General features: G+C 45.2%; 1 protein-coding gene across 8 annotated transcripts in view; it reads left to right on the top strand.

Annotated features, from left to right (window-relative positions):
- USP2 (ubiquitin specific peptidase 2) overlaps window positions 1-18944 on the top strand; it is a 29246-nt gene extending 10302 nt beyond the window's left edge. For 4 of the 8 annotated variants that reach the window (XM_031960138.1, XM_031960136.1, XM_031960137.1 and 1 more), the window contains 11 exons: window positions 13510-13560; window positions 14382-14505; window positions 14768-14879; window positions 15010-15120; window positions 15324-15388; window positions 15606-15709; window positions 15800-15880; window positions 16010-16088; window positions 16584-16691; window positions 16852-16972; window positions 17170-18944. In XM_031960138.1, coding sequence (XP_031815998.1) covers window positions 13510-13560; window positions 14382-14505; window positions 14768-14879; window positions 15010-15120; window positions 15324-15388; window positions 15606-15709; window positions 15800-15880; window positions 16010-16088; window positions 16584-16691; window positions 16852-16972; window positions 17170-17257 — 1044 coding nt within the window. In that variant the 3' untranslated portion in view covers window positions 17258-18944. Of the gene's footprint in view, window positions 1-9701; window positions 10108-12682; window positions 12869-13509; window positions 13561-14381; window positions 14506-14767; window positions 14880-15009; window positions 15121-15323; window positions 15389-15605; window positions 15710-15799; window positions 15881-16009; window positions 16089-16519; window positions 16692-16851; window positions 16973-17169 lie in introns of those variants that run through there. The other 4 variants (XM_031960142.1, XM_031960141.1, XM_031960140.1 and 1 more) reach the window with 4 other exon arrangements.
- The last annotated feature ends 268 nt before the right edge of the window (window positions 18945-19212 follow it).

Genomic DNA, 19212 nt, shown 5'->3' with positions numbered 1-19212 from the left:
AAATGCTTTAAAGATTATCTCATTTAATCCCCAATCTTGGGGAAATAGATAGTCTTATCATGTTTTACAGTTGAAGCAACTGAGTCAGAGAGAGGTAAAATAATTTGTCCAGAGACCAGTTTTTAAACTCGTCTTCCTGATTCCAGGCCTAGCACTCCACTCACTGCTCCACTTAGCTGCCAATAAGACTTAAATAACTGGGGATACGTGTGGTGGGACATCTGAGGCAAAGAATACCAATGTGGGAAGATGGAATGGGACAAAGTGTGGGTAGGGGGACATTAAATCATTTGGGTCATAGCAGAGTGTTCATCTAAGGGAGTAGTAGGCGATAATGTCATGACATAAGTATTTAATGAACAGAGACTATTTTGTGTATATACATATATATAATTTTTATATTTTTGTCAGTGGATATATGTCATAACTTATCATATGGACTGAGTTCTAATTGTTTGGATCTCCTACAAAAGTGTCATTATCCTCTCAGTTCTAGACCTCTAGAACAGCTTCAGCTTTGCACCAGAGAAGGAAGTAGTGAAGTAACAAATTCCACTGGTGCAGATATGAAGACCTGAAAATCCTTCCTTCATTACTGGGAGTAAACCACAATATTCTCAAGTAGCAAAACAGTCCTCTGGCTTTTTAAACATATATTTAGTAAGCTCTTCCTCTGTGCAAAGTGCTATGCTAGACATTGAGAGCATAAAGATATGAAATAAAACATGGTTCCTGTTCTCAAGGAGCTTAAAATCACAAAGGAGTAAGGACATGTAAAAAGATAAATCTATTACAAGATAAAGTGTGCTAAGGGCCCTGGAGAAACCTAGAGTTCTGTGAGAGAGGGAGTCAGGAAAGAAGGAGAAAAGGATGGATGAATGAATAGATGAATCTGTGATTTCATCAGCATAGGAATTCCCTTCACCAAAGACTCCATAACTTAGAGAAATAAAAGGGATTTGTCCAAGACTCTGAACTTAAGTTATTTGCCTGTGGTCACACAACTAATGTCAAGAGGTAAGATTTGTACCCAGGTTCATATATGACTTCAGGTCTAGCCCTCTATCTACTATACCAGGCTACTCTTCAATTACCATTTATGTAGCAAATTAAAGCCTGCTAAGTGTTCAGTATACATTATTAGCTCATTAAGTCTCCCAACCCTCTGAAATATACTACAAGTATTATTATTCTCATTTTACATATGAAGAAACTGAGGCTCATAGATTAAGTGACATAATGATCATAGCTAGCAAGTTGTTTGAATTAACAGTTGAACCCAGGTCTTTTAACTTCAGGCTGCTTGCTTCAAGGGAAAAGAGTCTTAAGACCAAGGGGTCACTAGTTAGTTAGTTTGCACTAGTTAGTCTGAAGCAGAGGTGATGAAAGAATGAAAGATACAGGACTTTTTGAGGGTTTTTCAGGTCTTCATTATCTCTGGCCTAAACAGTTGAAGTAGCCCTGTTTCCAATCTCTCCTTTTCAATCTAACCTTTACACAATTGTCAGATTAATATTCCTAAAGCACGGGATTCACCATGTTGGTCCCTTGTTCAAGAAGTGAGTCCTTGTTGCCTGAAGATATAATAAAAATCCCTCTCTTTGGCATCCTCAGTCTGAATTCAGCCTACCTCTCCAGGCATATTGCTCCCTTTACTACATTGTGTTGTAGGCAAACAAGTCTTCTTGTTGTTTTCTAGAATATGATATTCCATCCCCTATCTCCATGCCTGGAACATACTCCCTCCTCACTCAGCCTCAGAGAATTCCTAATTTCCTTTGAGGCTCCCTTCAAGGACTACTTCAGATATGAGAATTCTCCTGATTTCCCTCAGTTGCTAGAACTCCTTTTCCACACCACCCCACCTCCCAAGAAATTCTATTCCCTTTGTACATATTCTTTATTTACTTTTCTCTGTTGGTGGTATTTTCTCGCAGTGGAATGTAAGTAGGGCTTGAATTATGCTGGATTTGTCTTTATAGCTACAGATCCAGCCCAGAGCTTAGCATGAGCTGGTACTTAATAAAGTTTGTTGATTGAATGAATGATTGAATGTAATGAATAAATGAATGAATTGTAATGGAAGAGTGTAAAGAAAGTGATATTGCAGAAGTGGCTATTGTCAAGACACACAGGTAAAAGATGGTAAAAAGTCAAAGTAAAACTCTCAGGTCCTGACCCTAGGTGATTGAAAGGAAGATGGATGGACCATTCAAAGAAATCAGAATAGAAGAAAGGAAAGACTTGAGGAGGGTGGTAGATAAGTCATTATAGCATCTTAGAGGCCATCCAATCCAGCCTTCTGCCCCCCAACTTCCCAGTTGTTTAGATTTGGAAACTTGATAAATCTGAGGACTGGTCAGATAGCAAATAATGCATGTTAAAGTGCTTTTCAAACTGTAAAGTACTGTTTTAAATGGAAGTTACCATTTATAACAATGATATATTTTCCATCAATGTCATGATGACATTTTCCATCATTGTCATGATGGATTAGATATCTAGAAGGAAATTAAAATTCAGAATTAAGCAAGCCAAGACTGGAAAGAAATTCAAATCAACAAATATTAAATGTCCATTCTAGCATGACTGGATATTCAAAACCAAAAATAAAATAGCTTCTGCCCTCAAGAAACTTACACTCTTTTGAATGGGAGTAAGGGATATATTCAGATAGATAATAAATGCAAGGTTATATCTGAAGAAAGATAATTCTATTTTTGAAGGAAGAAATGGGTCCCAGTTGCCTAAGGATAAAATACCAGCCCCTCTGTTTACCATAAGAATGCCAATTCAGTGGAACATAATCTGAACCTTGAGAGAAAATAAAGATTCTTGGAAACAAAGATAAAGGGAATATAGCGAACAGCCTTGTACAAAGACACAAGATAGGAAATAAAATGCAAAGTTCAAGGAATAACTTTTCCTTGGCTGGAATGTAGAATACATGCAATAGGGGAATAACATGAGATAACACCATAAGGTAGGTCAGAGCCAGGCTGAGAAATCTGTATTTTATTCTAGACACAATAGGAGGTTTGGAGAAAAGCTGAGTTTAGAGAGAAAGAAAATTAATTCAATATGGGACATGCTGAGTTTGAGAAACTGAAGGGGAATCCTAGTGAAGATCAGAGGATCATAGATTTCTGACTGGAAGGGACTTGAGATCATCTGACACAACTCCCTTATTTTTCAGAGAGGGTTGGTGAATTGTCTAAGATCATGAAGGCTCCAAGTTCTGGAGCAGGACTTGAATACCACTCCTCTGACTCCAAAACTGATAAACTTTCTACTAAACCAAACAGCCTTGATGACAGCAGGCAGTTGACAATGTGCAATGGAGCAAGACCAGAACTCCACATGTAGATTTGGGATTCAGGTATCTAGAGGTTATCTTTGAAGTCAGGGAAATAGATAAGAATGTAAATCTGACAGTTTACCCATCCACTTGAGAAAATGTTAGCAGAGAAAGAAACCTGATGGGCCAGCTTGTGTAATATTCAAAACCTTTCCTTCCTTCTCCCCCTTTTTTCCCTGATGCAAGAGAGAGCTTTCTCATATGCAGCTTAGAATGGGAAAAAGACTACTTCCTCTAATAAGTCTATGCTATTGGCAAGTTGATACTTTGTAATCACATCTTTTAGTTTATTCAGGCCATCAACAAACATTTATCAAGTGACTCCTGTGTGTGCCTAGCACTGCACTAGGTGCTGTGAGAGATGCAAACACGAATGAGCCACAGCCCTTAAAATCTTATAGTAGAAATAACTCATTGTAGTAGATGTTCAGTTGCTTTTCAGTCATGTCCAACTATTCCTGACCTCATTTGGGAATTTTTGGCTGAGATGCTAGGGTGGCTTGCTATTTCTTTCTTCACATCATTTTACAGAAGAGAAAACGGAGGCAAACATGGATAGTGATTTGCTCAGGGTTAGATGGCTAATAAGTGTCTGAGGCCAGATATGAACTCTGAAAAATTGTCCTCCTGAGTCCAGGCCTGACGCTGTCCATTGCGCCACCTAGCTGCCCCTATTGTAATAGGTAGCTGTATTTTAATAAAAAACCGAATGAGTGAAGGAAAGAAAATGCTATAAAATTTAAAGGGCAGAGATCACTTCCAGCTAGGGTCATTATGAGTAAGATTAGGCATTAGTATTCCTATTTGAGCTTGAAGAAGGATGTGAATTCCAATATGCAAAAGACATTCGTGTCATCGTGAATAAAAATGCAGAGATGGCAATATTCAAAAGATTAGGAGAATTAACCTGACTTAGGTTGAACTTCCTTCCTCTTGATTTTAAGTTTGGCGGCTGTCTTTCTTCCTAGTTAGGAATACTGTGAAGGATAAATTGCTACAGTGAATATTTAGAAAGACTTGGTTACTGATAACATAAGAGAAAGGCAGTAGTTAGGCTACAGGGGGTACTTTTGCTTTTTGTAAGGATGATCACAGCAGCCCCTGACACTGAAGATAATAAAAAAAACTGTTTTCACCTCATTAATAATAATATCAGGACTTCACTCTATTCTGATGGTATAGTATCTATTTGCAACAAATAAAGAAAATGAGGCCAAAAGAAGAATGAGAAACAGCTGTGGAAGAATTCGGAAGCTCTAGATTTCTTCCTCTACCCCCTCCTCCTGTCCTTAATGCCTCTGAAATGTGACAAGCATACTCTAAAAATTAGCAAACTAGCAAGGAAGGAGAAGAGAATTCAGTACCAGAGAAAAGCTTTCCAGTGGAGTGGGAGCTGTTCTTGAAATACAGGAAGATGGGCCCAGAGCAGGTAAAAGCAAAACCCAAAGAGGGAATCAAGCCAGCACAGGTGGTTCCTGGTTTTGCTAGCAAAGTGAAAGCCTCAATACCCAGAGCGCTGTCATCCCATCCTATCTACTACACCTCTAATGTTCCCTAGGCCTATGGAAGGACAAGCTGTTCTCCAGAGTCCTGCCAGGTCTATGCCTTAACCCCCTACAATCCCTCCTAATCCACCTCTGCTCCACCCCCTCCAGCTGCTCTCTCTCCTGGCCCTTGGCACTGAGCCTCTTCTGTTCAACTCAGCTCACTCTCCCCAGGGAACAAAGTAGAGCAGAAAGGAACAGACAGGAGGTGCTTGTTATCCGAAGTCCCTCCAGAGGACAAAGTCACCAGGCTGGACACCTGCCCCATTCCTCATCACCACTCCTCCATTGGAAGCCAGGAATGAACCGGGCGGGCCCTAAGCACCCCTCCTCCTTCCTCACACCGACTTTTCTTGCATGGCTTCCCCACCCCTGCTCACCTAACTTCTGTGTCTCAGTCTCTGCAGTCAAGCTCCAGAAGTCCAAGTCTAGGAATACCTGGGTTCTCTTTGCCCCCTAGGGCTGCTGACTCAGTAACCAAGGCCTGGGTTTCCAGATGCTCGGTAGCAAATGCCACCCAGGCAATAAATCAGTCACATAGCTTTATTCCCACCCTCTCAGATGGGACTTTGGACTTGAATTGAACCAAGGGTTACTCCAAGACAGGGCAAATAAGGACACCAGGAACTGTCCTAGGAGTGCCTCGGTGAATGGTTTGACCTTCCTCTCTTCCTCCTCTTCCTTCTCCTTGGCTCTCTTGACTCAACCAAATTATTATAAATGCTTACCCTTATTGTCTCGTTTCTCCAGAGTGATAGCCTGACATCTTGAGGCCTTCTCCGCAGCACTGATACTATCCCCCCCCTCTCCTAATTAGCTGTGTTGCTATCCCTGAAGGTTTGATTGAATTAGAGTTTGACAAGTTTGGAAAGTCTGCTAATAGAAAAAGTAAGAGCTGAGGGTCCCCTAACTAGGAGAAAAAGCCAGATGCCAAGAGTCAGATGTGCATTCATCCAATGGTATGTGCTTAGTTGGGCCTCTGAATATTTGAGTTTGAGAAAACACATCCAGTGCTGCCTGACTGATGGAAGGACTTCAGCTAAGGAAAGTTAAAATAAGAGGCCCTGTTTTGTCTTTCCAGGCTTCAGGTTCTTGGCCTTTAAGCTGCCAGAGAAAGAAAAGTTAGAAGGAGTTAACAGGCCTCATTTTCTCAGTCTTTGAAGAGCACCTTCTTTGCCATCTAATTCCTCACACACACATTCTCTCCCCACCCCCCATCCAGATCCAGTGACTGACAGAACTGGCACCAGCAATGCAAGGGTTAATCAAGGTCTGAGAGAATGTTCCCTGCCTGTGGGGGAATCGCTTCACTGATCATCAGGATTAGGAAATGAACACGATGTCCAGAGCCCAGGATTGGACACGTGGCCCCCACTCACCTCACTGTATACTTGGAACTGACTTCCTGATGAACCCAGGTGTAACTGGAGAAGGGACTATTTGCCAGCCTCTGAAATCTTACTGACGCAAGCTACTTTCCCCCAGGGTGCAATGGAATTCAGACTTGCTACCGCCTATCAATAACCTTCTTCCTAGAAGTTATGGAGAGGAGGGATAGAGGAGCAATGGAGGGGAGTGGCAAGTGTGGACAGCTGGCCATCAGCAGATAGGCTATAAAGAATATAGGGAACTAGGGTTCTACTTATCTCTGAGGAGTTAATTCTAGAGCCCCATAGACAATAGAAGAACCCCTATCCTCTCCTAGAGTGAAACCAAACAGGTGCCAAACTATCACTTCCTAGGGTTTGTGAGTTTCAGAAATCTCTGGTCATTCTTCCCAGACTTCCTCAGTCAGCAGCATCTGGTGGCCTGGAATCATAGGGATTTTTTTACCTGGTTTGCTTTGAAGGAGATAGTCAGAGTCATTGACAGAAACCTGGATTTAAACATTGTAGCCAGTTGCAAGGGAAGTAGAAAACAAGCATACCTGCTCTCAAGAAGCTTAGGCAGAACAAATAGGTACAGAGAGGAATGACTGTCTTGGTCTGCTGAGATTGGTCCTACTCAGAGTAACTTATTTTTTTCAAGGCACAGGAAAGGGAACTATGATCACATAGCTGAGAATGATTGAAACCAGATGACCTCTAAGGTGCTTTCCAGTTCTTGGTCTGTGAATCTCCTTTGTCATATTCTGTGTCTTAAGCTCCCAGCAAAGTTTTCAATCTCTTTAGTTATCTTCCTTAACTCTCTTTGACCAAGGAGAAAGGAGAAGAGTACAGAATATGGCTGCTCTTTCTGAGAAAGGATAGAAGGTACATGATAGTTGGGGAAAGAACTGGATTTGGAACTACAAAAAAGTGAGTTCAGTTCTAGATCGTTGGAAAAGTTACTTAAATTCTCCGAGCTACAGTTTTCTCATCTACAAAATGGGGATAATAATACCTAGAATATCGAGGACCCAATAACATAAATTATGTAAAGCATTCACTATATAATGGTCCTCTACTATTGTCTGTTAGAATCCTTCCCTCTTGCCAATGTCCCACGGCAGATAAGCCAACTCTTGACCACAGCAGGAGGGGTCCATCTGCTTTTGAGAAAGGACATACCTGGACACCTTTACTCAAGAAGTTGCTGGATTTTCAGGCACTTAATCCAAAACACTCATAAGCTGACACCCAACACACTATAGGTTCCTTCACACACCCTATTTTATTGCTCAATTCCTAAAGAAGTGGGCATCTGTGACCTTCAGTTTTCATCTCACAGACAGCCATAACAAAAGATTCACCCAGAAAAGCAAATACAAAAGACTTGATGACACAAAACATAACCAGATGCAAATTAATATCATCTGTTTAAACTATGTGCTTAATTGCTGAAGGAGATGTGGTTAATGAAGTGTTAAAAATTAAGTGAGTGGGTAACATTTCGAAAGTTTCATGGAGGAGGTGAGTTTGGAAGGAGGAAAAGGGCCATGGACTGGCAGGAAAAAGGGAAGGTTTTCCCAGAGAGGCGCATCTGTGCAAAGATAGGATGAAGTGGGAGAAGTCAGGTTGCGTGAAGAGTACAGTGTGGGGGTTTGCTTGGCTCACAGCAGGAAATTGGGAAAAGCAAGGATGATGAGATAGTAAGCAATTAGTGGACCCATCTGAAAGGGAAGTGAGAGTTTTGATTTAACATGAGGCAATAAAAACCTGATTTCTAAGCACAGAAAAATGACATGATCTAACAGTGCATAAGGAACAAATAGTTATTACGGCAATGTGTATGATGAATCAGAAAAAAGAGTGTTTAGAAGTAGAAAGCCTGGAAAGAAGCTATTGCAGCTGTCCAGTTATAAACTGATTAAGACTAGATGTGGTGTGGTACCTTTAATATTCATATAGTCACATGATGCCTGATACATGTCTTCAGGCCTAGCACAAACTCATTCTCATCATCCCCACTTCCCCCTTCCTTGGGGCTAGCCGAAGGGGGAGACAACCCAGTTTTCCTGACTTCGACATGAAGGTTTCTGGGTAGCAAATGAACAGTGTATATCTCATGCATGCGTACAGGACATATTACCCGTGTGCTGTGGCCATGTGGGCACCATTTGTGTACATGTGAATATGAGCAGGCCTGTTTTTATGAGAGGAACAGAAGGAGCCCACAGATGAGTAATAGCACACACTGCCGCCTCTCTGAATATTTTTAAATGCTGCTAAATATAGCCTACGAGCTCCAAACAAGATACTTTCTCCAGGCAGGTCCATGTGCAACACCCAGGGGGAGGGATATAGAGTCAAGAGATAAAATTTTCTAGAATCAGGAGGCCCCAAGGTAGTATGCAGGCAATAAAAGATGAGACACCAACTTCTGACCTAGCTGAAAATACATTTGCAGAAAATTGTGTCTCTTTCCCACCCTCTTCCCCATAAATACCCTTGGGGATTCTTGACATGTGTGCTTGGTGCACCAGGGCTATGAGCTTCTCTCTAGGTCAGTCTGTAGCTCATAAAATATTATTACTAGATATGGGAGAGCCAGGGTAAGGGAGGGTAAGTATGGCTTTGGGGAGAAGTGGGAAGCTTCCAATCAGGGAGCATTTCTCCGTGGTCATGGCAAAGATGGTTTTCCTCCAGTGAACTTTTGCCCACCCCGGACAAAAGGCACTGTATTTTGTATTGAAGATAACAATGCTAGTGCCAGCAGTGTCCTTTCTGTATGGCTTTTGTCATTTTGCCTCCAGGTCTGATTTTGGGCATCTAAAATGAACCCTATCTTTGCGGAATTCCAAGACTCTAAATGCAGCGCTCAAATTCCGGTCCGATGCTTACTATCTGTTTGGCCCTGTGCAAGGGCCTCCGTTTCTTCATCTGTAAAATGAGAGAATTGGACTAAATGACCTTTGAGATCCCCTGCAGCCTTAAAACCTGGGACTGTGCCCCCTGCCTCGAAAACTAGAGAGTTGGGAGAGGGGATCCTAGTAGGCCCCAGATCTCTCCCGCCCCTCACTGAGGCAGTCCCCCTCCTCTACCCCTCCTGTCCCCAACCCTGTCCTTCCTTAGGGAATGGACCTCGCGTGGGGCAGGGGCCTGGGCTGGCCGAGCGCACGCCAACGGCCTCTCGAGGTCTCAGGCGGTCGCGCGCCCCCCAGCCCCGGGGCCTCCTGCTCCCCTCCTGCGCTCCCTCCACAGTGGCCCGCCCGGCCCCGCCCCTTCGTGACGTCAGCGGGCTCGAGCCTCAGGGCCGCTCGAGTCGGACAGTCGCTCGGTCGGTTGGCTGCGCGAGTAACCGAGCAGGCAGCAGAGGACTTTTGGGGGGTGGGGGGCGGGTCTCGCTAGCCCCCTGGGAGCGGCGGCGGCGGCGGCGGAGGCGGCGGCGGCGGCAACGGGGGAGGCGGCAGCGTCGGCGGGAGTGCTGACGGTGGCGGCGGTGCCGGGCTCGGGAGCGGTTACCGGCTTAGAGGAGCGCGCGCCCGCGGCGCAAGCTGCCAGCTCGGGCGGCCGCCAGGGTCTCCGGGCCAGCCTCGAGGGGGGTCTCCCGTCCGGCCCTCGCGCTGCCGACTAACGTCTGTGGGGGGAGGGGAGCGGAGCGCAGCTGAATCCCCCGCCGGCCGGCCCGCCCCCCAGCATGCGCACCTCGTACACCGTGACCCTGCCCGAGGAGCCCCCCGCAGCCCCTTTCCCCGCCTTCGGGAAGGAGCTGCGGCCCCGTGCCCCGCTCCCCCGCTCTCTGCTGCTCTCCACCTTCGTGGGGCTCCTGCTCAACAAAGCCAAGGTACGCCGGGCCCCTGCCCGGGACCCCTCCCCAGCCGAATGCTCGGCTCCCCGCCCCCGGAGGGGGGGGCGCTCCTTTCCCGTCGCCCCCGACCCAGTCCTCTGCCCCTCCCCCCCCCATCCCAGCGAGGTCAGCTCCTTTCCCAGGTGAACCACTCCCAGGGTGAGAGCCCATAACAGGATACCCCACCCCCCAACCCCACCTCCAGCCTCTGTGGTGGGGATCCTGGCACTTCCTGACTGGAGTCAGGACAGGTGCGAGGGAAGAGTAGCCTGGAGTAGTGTAGTGGGGCTGGATGGCCCTCGCTGACCGCAAGTGTGTAAAACCCTCCTAGGCTAGAATCCCAGCGCAGAAGACTTTGTTAAAATGACCAAAGCGTGTTCCTGGGCTTTGGGGGGAACCCTGTGACCCTGTGAAGGGCAGAGCAGCTTGGGTGAAAAGGGGGGAGGGGGAAAATATCCCCCCCACCTGTCTGTGGGCCAAGTTCAGTTTTGTTGAATGAACTCTTACGTCCCTCCGATTTATAAAGCACCTTAGCACAGTGCTGGAACTTAGAGATTGACCTCTCCTTCCCTCCTCCCTTGGAGAGAGCAGAAAGGGGCAGGAGCTTGACAGCCATTATGTAACAGGCACTGCTGACTCGTCCTGGCAGAGCATGGTTTGCCCCGTGCCAGAGCCACCCCAGATTTCTAGGTTTGAGCCAGGGCCCATGGCTGACACTGTCAGAATAGGTGAAATAGTCATAAAGGTGCTCTCCTAATGATATCCTAGGTGTTAAGTAGTAATTCTCAACTGAACTTTCTTGTGACCTCTGATCCCTGAATGTCTTTTTGTGGTCTGGTTTAATTCAGGGACAATTTCTTTTTAACTTGTCTGCCCCTCTCATGTTTGTCCTGTTAGATATAGGTACTAAAGGAGGTAGGGAAGAAGACCCCTTACTTTCAATAGATACTTTGTTACTGAATCCAAGATTTTCTAATGACCATTTTAAGAATTGCCAGAAATTTTCAAAAGTCCTGTAGTCCTGTAGTAGGGGCAAGAAGCTAGTTAAAATCTTCTAGCTCCTCAATCTTAGCCTCTCCCTGTTGGCTGAGAGGTAGGATTGTTTTTGGTAAGAAAGGTCACTCCTGGGACATTTTGTTCCTCCCTAGAATGGAAAGTGCTGACTTTTTCCCTGTAGCTCCTAATTTACTATTCAATAGCAAGACTATTTGGCTGAATGCAAAGCAGCATTACTCTCCTTTGATTCCCACCCTTAACACTCTTGATATCCAGCAATTCCACTTTCTGCACATGGATCTTAGTATTTGGCAAGAAGGATGAATTCAGGAAGTTTTATTCAGACAGTTATTCCCTATATACCTGGGGAGGGAAATGGAGAGCCCTAATGAAATCTGAGGAAATCCTGCTAGAGAGACTGAGCTGAAACTTGGATACAAGAGGCAGAAACCATAAGGGATAGTAATGGCGAGTGATGACATTCTTTATTTGACTCTTCTTCTAAGCTATTGACTCCTAATTTAGAACACATTTTGGGGGATGTGGGAAACCTAGGTAGAGAGATTCTGTATTCTTCCCATAGACTATTATTATAGATATATTACCATAACATTGATAGACACGGTTGAAAGGATGCTCATGGCCCCAAATTTTTCAAGTGTGCAAGTTAAGGAACTTAACTTATGCCAAAGATAGCTATCACATGATATCTGAGGGCAGAATTTTTAGCACTTAGGAATCTTCAAAACAGAGAAATGTTATATAGTCTCAACAATGTGTTGGATCCCAGGGCCACTTGCATATTTTTAAAATAAGTTTTCTGTCCAAAAGATGACATCAACTAGTCTTTTATCCCCATGCTGCAAGCTTCGAGTGCCCTAACCTCTGATTCTCACTTTCTATTATTCAGTTAGAGCCATAGAGTATCAGCCCTGGCATCCTGTTTGCCTCAGCGATGATAGCTTTCACGTGGTATCAATATACCTTTCCCTGTGATTACAGATTTAAAGGCTCTTTTTCACTGGTACGATCTGACTGGGATGCAGCTTTGTAACTGAGGGAGATCTTTAAAACTTAGATATGAGCTCAACAAAACATCATTTAAAAGAAGTCCCTTCTGCCCCCATCCTCCCAGCTCTCCTTTCCCTAACCACTTCTCCCAGGGTAGTGAGCTTCTGACAACCATGTAGGCTTTCTAGTGTAGCAGGAATAATTTTAGCTGAGCTATTCCAAGCTCCTGTTCTGATGAGGGTGAGCTGGCCCCCACGTAAGCCCTAGCCAATCCAGCTGTGGTGCTGTCTGATCCTGGACCATGTCCCTAGAAGTAGAGGTGGCAAATATCTTGAAGCTACTGTTTTAACCCCTTTTGACACTTTAGACTTTCTGCCTCCTTGGATTAGTAAAGGGGCCTTGACATTGGTCATCCTGATTTCCTGCCTGAGCACCTGTTCTACCTGCATCACTTCTCACCAGCCCCCATATAGGGATGTGAGTGAGAATAGCACCCTTCAGCCAGACTTTTATTTCTGCTTAGCCACCTGAGTGATATCAAATCACCCTAATTTGCCATCACTAGGATTCCCAGCCAGTAGCCTCTCAGGATGTCAGAACCCAAGCCATGGAGCCAGGGAAGGAAGATTCTCCTAGTTCTTAATTCATCAGCCCTTGGGAGTTGAGCGAAGCAGGAAGGAATTCCACCTGTCAATGGCATTTTGGACTGGCAGAGACTTGAGCTTCCCTCAGCTGAGGATCTGAAAACATGGTTTATGATTTATTTCATTAAACTTTTCAAACCCTCTTTGAAGTGGCCATTGTAGCTCTCACTTTATATATTGGGCAACCATGGTAAAATGAGGGGTTGTTCACCTCCGGCAAGTCACATAACTTAACTTCTCTGGGCTGCATTTTCTTCATCTGTAAAATGAGGGGGTTGGACTAGATGATCTCAGAGGTCCCTTCCAGCTCTAAAATCCTATGATTCTAAAAGTCAGAGCCATGAAGAAAACCCCACTTTTTTTGACTTGCAGTTTCCCTTAGCCAGAAGTAGAGGGTAATCCAAATATCCTATTTTTATTTTCCAGCCTTAATGGCTAGCCCTTGCTGTAGAGGAGAAAAGCAGTGAAGATAGGTGAAAGATAAATAGAATAGTTTTTGATAAAAGAAAATATTCTGAAGAGCATTTTAATTTCTTTATTGGAAAGGCATTCTTTATTCCTCTTTCCCACAAGGATTACAGATCTGGGAGGTAAAGAGAGTCTGATGAAAATAATATTTGTGGCTTAGGGAAGTCCAAGGCCCCTATCAGAATGGGGCTGTGGACCTAGCACAGGCCCTGCCTGCATAGCTGACTTAGGCTTCTGCCTAACATTTCATATATTCTTTCTTGATTTATTTTTTTTGCAGACCTCCAAGAGCACCCAGGGTCTGGCTGGTCTTCGAAACCTTGGGAACACGGTGAGTACTAGGCCTAAATTGTACATCTCTGCCCAACCCCACTGTTCTGCTAGACTCCCCCATACTGTTCCTGTCAGAACCCTTCTTTAACTAAAGATACCCACCCAGCTATAGGGAAGATAACCACCCATCAAGTCAATTGGTACCTTCTTTTTCTGGTTGGCATTTCCCAGAATTATTGATGCCTTTCCTCAGTTCTCTAGGGGAAAAAATCCTTCTGAAGGGAAACTTTCCTTTTAACTGGGAGTGGTGACACTCTTCCTGGATTGTTTCCCTCAAAGGTATCCCTCCATTTTCTTCTCCCTTATTCCCAATCTTGCCCACACCCTGTTGCACACCCCTACAGTAAATAACTTTACGTCATCCTGTGCTGACACAGGGAATTGACTACAGGTCAACAACCCTTTTACTTCTGAAAAGAGGAACTTGAGGTTGTGGGAGGATTCATATCTGGGGTAAACCAAAGAGTTCCTGTATGCTAGGAAATCTAGAATTCTAAACTGGGGCCACACATCTCTCCTACAGACTAGGGATAGGTAAGGTAGGAGGTGCATTGGATGTAACACATTGTGGAGGAGGGGAAGCTGGAGTCCCAATGAGGGATGCATTTTAACATTGTTATTTAGAAATATATATATTTAACGTCTAAATATCTAAATATTCCATTTTTCCTGGCAAACAAACTGATATTTTATTCTTTGATAAATTGAAGACTAAATAGGTGGATTAAAGTGGAGAATATAATTCTTAAGCCTTGCTTATATGTACAGATACCTTGTCTCTTTGCTTTACCCAGTAGTGCCTCCTGTGATCTCTTTCAGTGCTTCATGAACTCAATCCTGCAGTGCCTGAGCAATACCCGGGAGCTGAGAGATTATTGCCTCCAGAGGCTCTACCTCCGTGACCTCAATAGCAGCAGCCATGCACATACAGCCCTTATGGAGGGTGAGAATTTGGGGGCAGTTGTCCTTTTAACCCATGATTTCTGGAAATCCAGTTTCCCTTCTTTCCATGACAACAGCTTTAGCTATTCTCTGTCTCCTCTTTGATGTCCCTTTGGTTATGGTCCCCACTATTTCTCTCTCCCTTTTTTTGGGTAGGGGAGGGAGCATTTTCCTACTTTGATTAGGGCCTCAATTTCAGAGATCCCTAATGGACTGTTCTGTACTGTGCCCTGGCATTTTCAGACACCTTTTCTTCCCAATAGAATTTGCAAAACTGATTCAAACCATATGGACTTCATCAGCTAATGATGTGGTGAGCCCTTCAGAGTTCAAGACCCAGATCCAGAGATTTGCTCCCCGATTCGTTGGCTATAAGTAAGGCTTCTGCAGAAAGATGTCTCTTCCCAGGGTGGGTGAAGGGGACAGCTAAGAACTTCTGGGGAAATGTGTATGACTTACTCACTCTTCCCCTTCCTTCTCACTTATTTTTCTTCTCTTTGTTCAGTCAGCAGGATGCTCAGGAGTTCCTTCGTTTTTTACTGGATGGACTCCATAATGAGGTGAACCGGGTCACAGTACGACCAAAGTCCAATCCTGAGAACCTCGATCACCTTCCGTAAGTGAGAGAAGAAAATGAGCAAAAAGAAAAACTTTGAAAGAAAAAATGGGTTCTTCTGTCTTTCTCCAGAAAGCAAAATACTCCAAGAGAACCAAAGTAGTATAGCTCTTACTCCAAGAGAACCAAAGTAGTATAGCTCTTACATTAATCTGGACCTTAATTCAACTATTTGTTAATCTTTGTCTTTCTGGGTACTACAGTGATGAGGAGAAAGGGCGACAGATGTGGAGGAAATATCTAGAACGGGAAGACAGTCGGATTGGGGGTGAGTATTATGGCAGAGGTCAAGTTTTATTGTCACTTTGCACCTGAGCAATTGGGGAAAGGATGGGATCTTAAAGATCACTTTCCCTCTCAGGATGTGTAGTACTTGGTAACAGTACCATAGAGACACTGAAAAGACACGAGCATGTAACACAATGTGTATTAATGCATGTTCTTGACCTCCTTGCTTATATGTCTCCCTTTCATTTTTTCCTCAGATCTCTTTGTTGGGCAGCTAAAGAGCTCCCTGACATGTACTGAGTGTGGTTATTGCTCAACCGTCTTTGACCCCTTCTGGGACCTCTCCCTACCCATTGCTAAGGTAATTATCTGGCTGCTAGCCTACTTCTGAAACTGCCCTTCCCCTCCTTTCCTCTCCATGGCCTCTTACCTTAGCTCTGTATCCTCTTAGCGGGGCTATCCTGAGGTGACCCTGATGGACTGCATGAGGCTCTTCACCAAAGAGGATGTGCTGGATGGAGACGAGAAACCAGTAAGTGATGCTTCCCAAAGGCACACCTTGGTTACCTTGGGACTCAATTGATCGAGCCCAGAGGTTCACCACTACTGGGTCTTATGGTTTTTCCCCATACTCATCCATTATGTTTCTTACACTCTTCAGACCTGCTGTCGCTGCAGAGCCAGGAAAAGGTGTATAAAGAAATTCTCCATCCAGAAGTTCCCAAAGATTTTGGTGCTCCGTATCCTTTAGGGCCCAAACAAGAGAGGCATCTTGGTGGGGAGGGTGAAGGGTGATGAATTGAACCAACTAAATTGTGGGAGGCAGATAGGTGGTGCAGTGGACGAGGACCAAGCTTTGAGTCAAGAAAAGTGAGTTCAAATGTGTCCTCAGATGCTTAGAGTGTGAGCCTGGGCCAACTCCCTTAACTTCTTTGTTTCCTCATCTGTAAAAGGGCGGTCAATATAGCACCTACTTCCCAGGGCTGTTGTGAAGGATCAAAGGAGATGACAATTGTAAAACACTTAGCATAGTGCCAGGCCCAACCTAACTATTCTTATTTCTTCTCTCTTGCCTATTTTTCTTTCTTAAAAACAAGAAGGCTCAGGACTTTTATATTCACCATTTGGACTCTGTTCTTATGTAGCACTTAACATGGTGCCATTTGCTTAGCAGACAGTACATGTTTGAAGAACCAACACTACTTTCTCTGGCTCTTGACTCAAACCAATTCCAGATCTAAAGCGATTCTCAGAATCCAGGATACGAACCAGCAAACTCACAACATTTGTGAACTTTCCACTGAGAGACCTGGACTTGAGAGAATTTGCCTCAGAGAACACCAGTGAGTCTTTTAACAGAATTTGGAGGGCGATAAAAGGGAGAGGGGGAGACAGCAGCACCTCTAGGATGGGAATGAGAGGAAAGGGAAAAACTGGAGTGATGGTGGGAGCTAGAAGCCTCGTGTCCCTTGCTGCTATTTGACTCCGTACCTATTCGTTTAGACCACGCTGTTTACAACCTGTATGCTGTGTCCAACCACTCTGGAACCACTATGGGCGGTCACTATACTGCCTATTGTCGGAGTCCAGTGACAGGAGAATGGCACACTTTCAATGACTCCAGGTGAGTAGTCTTGGGAAAGGCACGCCTATCCCCCTCTGCTAGGTGGGCTCGGGACGGTTTACGTGTGGTTAGCGAGCAGAGCGCTTGGTAGTAGCAAAGCAAAGTGCTAATGACCCTGCCCGCATTCTCTGGTTGTCCCAAGCTGTCCCCACGCCTGTCCTGGACCCTGACACTGATTGTCCCTCCTTTCTCCACAGCGTCACACCCATGTCCTCCAGCCAAGTGCGAAGCAGTGATGCCTATTTGCTCTTTTACGAACTGGCCAGTCCACCCTCCCGTATGTAGCGGCAGGGGCGCCACACTCCACCTCCCCCTCCCCGTGGCAGCCCCACATCCCAAGTTTTTTTAAAAAGACAAAAAAAAAGAAACTGCAAATGAAAGCGAAAGAGAGAGAGTAATAAACTAAAATAAAGCTGCCGAGCAGGAGTTTATGCAGCCTGGTCAGGGGCTGGGAGAGAGGAGCTAGGTGTTCCCAAGGCTCACCCAGGCTTGGCTGGGAGAAAAAGTAGGAGGACGCGGAGACTTGGAGTCAGCAAGGCGCTCCCTCGGCTTCTTGTGCTTTCTTTTTTTAAACTTGTGTTTTCCATGTGTGTAATAAATAACAGCAGTTTGTGGGGAGAAGACCCTCATCCATTTGCTGCTGTCTCCAGCCTCCAACTCCTCCTGAGGAGACTTCGCCCTCTGGAGCCTGACTAGGAGGACCCCACCTGGACGTGCTGGCTCTGCAGAGAGAAGAACCCCCCCCCCCCCATCCTGCACCGCCAGCCGATTATCAAGTCACACGTGAGCCAAGAGGCCTCCTGACGCTGCTAACTCCAGTGGAACTGATTGTGGGATATTTTTTTGAAACAAGCAGTTTTTGTTTTTAAAATCCCAATTTTCTTTTTTCTTTCTTTTTGTTTTTCAAACAACTACAAGCAGAGTTCTCAGACTGGAGATGTTCTCCCATATGCCTCTTTGCAGCTGGGGAGTTGTGTTGGTTTTATTTTTTAACTTGTCAAGCACAACTTTTTATAACAATAGCCCCCAGTGGTGCTAGGCAGGTGTGTCAGCAGGGCCCCGGGCACAGCCATTATAGAACTGGCATCTAACAAGTTTTTGGTTTTGTTTTGGGTTTTTTTTTTTAAGCTTTTTGGATGGATCCTAGTTGCCTCTGAGAATTGTGCCTTACAGCATTTGGGGACTAGGGGAATGCCCTTCCCAGATAAATCCCTCTGCCTTGTTTTCCCTTCCCCCAGTACCATGCTCAAACTTGCTGGGGGAATAGAAGCTATGTCCTTACACCACTGACTGACTTCACAATGCAATGAGAAGGAGAGGCAAGTAGGTGAGGAGACCATCTCCCCACCCACTTCCTCCAGTCTATGGTTCCACTCCCTAGGCATTTAAAGGACGGTACAACCCATTTCCCTGGCCCCCTTCCCAGTTTTCTCTTTTAATTTATTCCCTTCTTCCCTTCCATTCCCTCCTCCCCTCAGAGCTTCTCAGACATAGGCCCCTTGGACTGAGTTTCTCAGGGACACCCGGGCTGCCCCTTGGCTCCTTTTGGCATTAATTAGTCTTTAGTACCATCCTGAAAGCTAAAGCCACGAGTGCTTTGGGACATGCTGCCTCAGCCCTTAGTGTTTCTCCCCAGCAAGGGCCTGGTTCTGCCCCTTAGGTAGAGGGACACAACTCCACTAGGTCTCTGGAAAGGATTATTCAGCCCTAAGAAATAGAGCTCCATGGGTCCTCCCCTACCAGCAGATGCAAAATCAGCTTGTGCTCCTCAGATTGAGGCTCTCCAGTGCATTAAGGGGGGAGACCCTTCAGGTTTAGCTGGCCTGACCCCCTGCTCCAGGGGAGACCTGTAGACCTGAGCCAAGGGGCTGGTGTACACTTGCTTACTGTGTAAGCAAGAGTAAAAGAGAATGTCTAATGTACAGTGGAACCTTGTACAGAATAAATTTTAGCTTTGAGAAAAAAAAAAAAACAAAACCTGCCTTTGTGAGCGAACTGTTGATGGGGGTTGGGACTTGATGTGTCCAAACATGGCTCCCTTTACAGATCTACCAAATCATGAGTAACTGCAGTACCATGTGAGAGGCAGAAAGCACTACCTTGGATATCAGGAATTCTGACTCGGAGGATGTATATTGGGCAGCCAGGTGGCACAGTGGACCCCCAGGCCTGGAGTCAGGAAAACTCATTATAGTGAGATACCAAATCCAGCCTGACACTTTTAGCTAGGTGATCCTGGG

The sequence above is a fragment of the Sarcophilus harrisii genome, chromosome 3 (assembly GCF_902635505.1).
Source record: "Sarcophilus harrisii chromosome 3, mSarHar1.11, whole genome shotgun sequence".
Classification (NCBI taxonomy): domain Eukaryota; kingdom Metazoa; phylum Chordata; class Mammalia; order Dasyuromorphia; family Dasyuridae; genus Sarcophilus; species Sarcophilus harrisii.
Note: the sequence above shows the minus strand (reverse complement) of the source record. Positions and strands in the feature narration are given on the sequence as shown.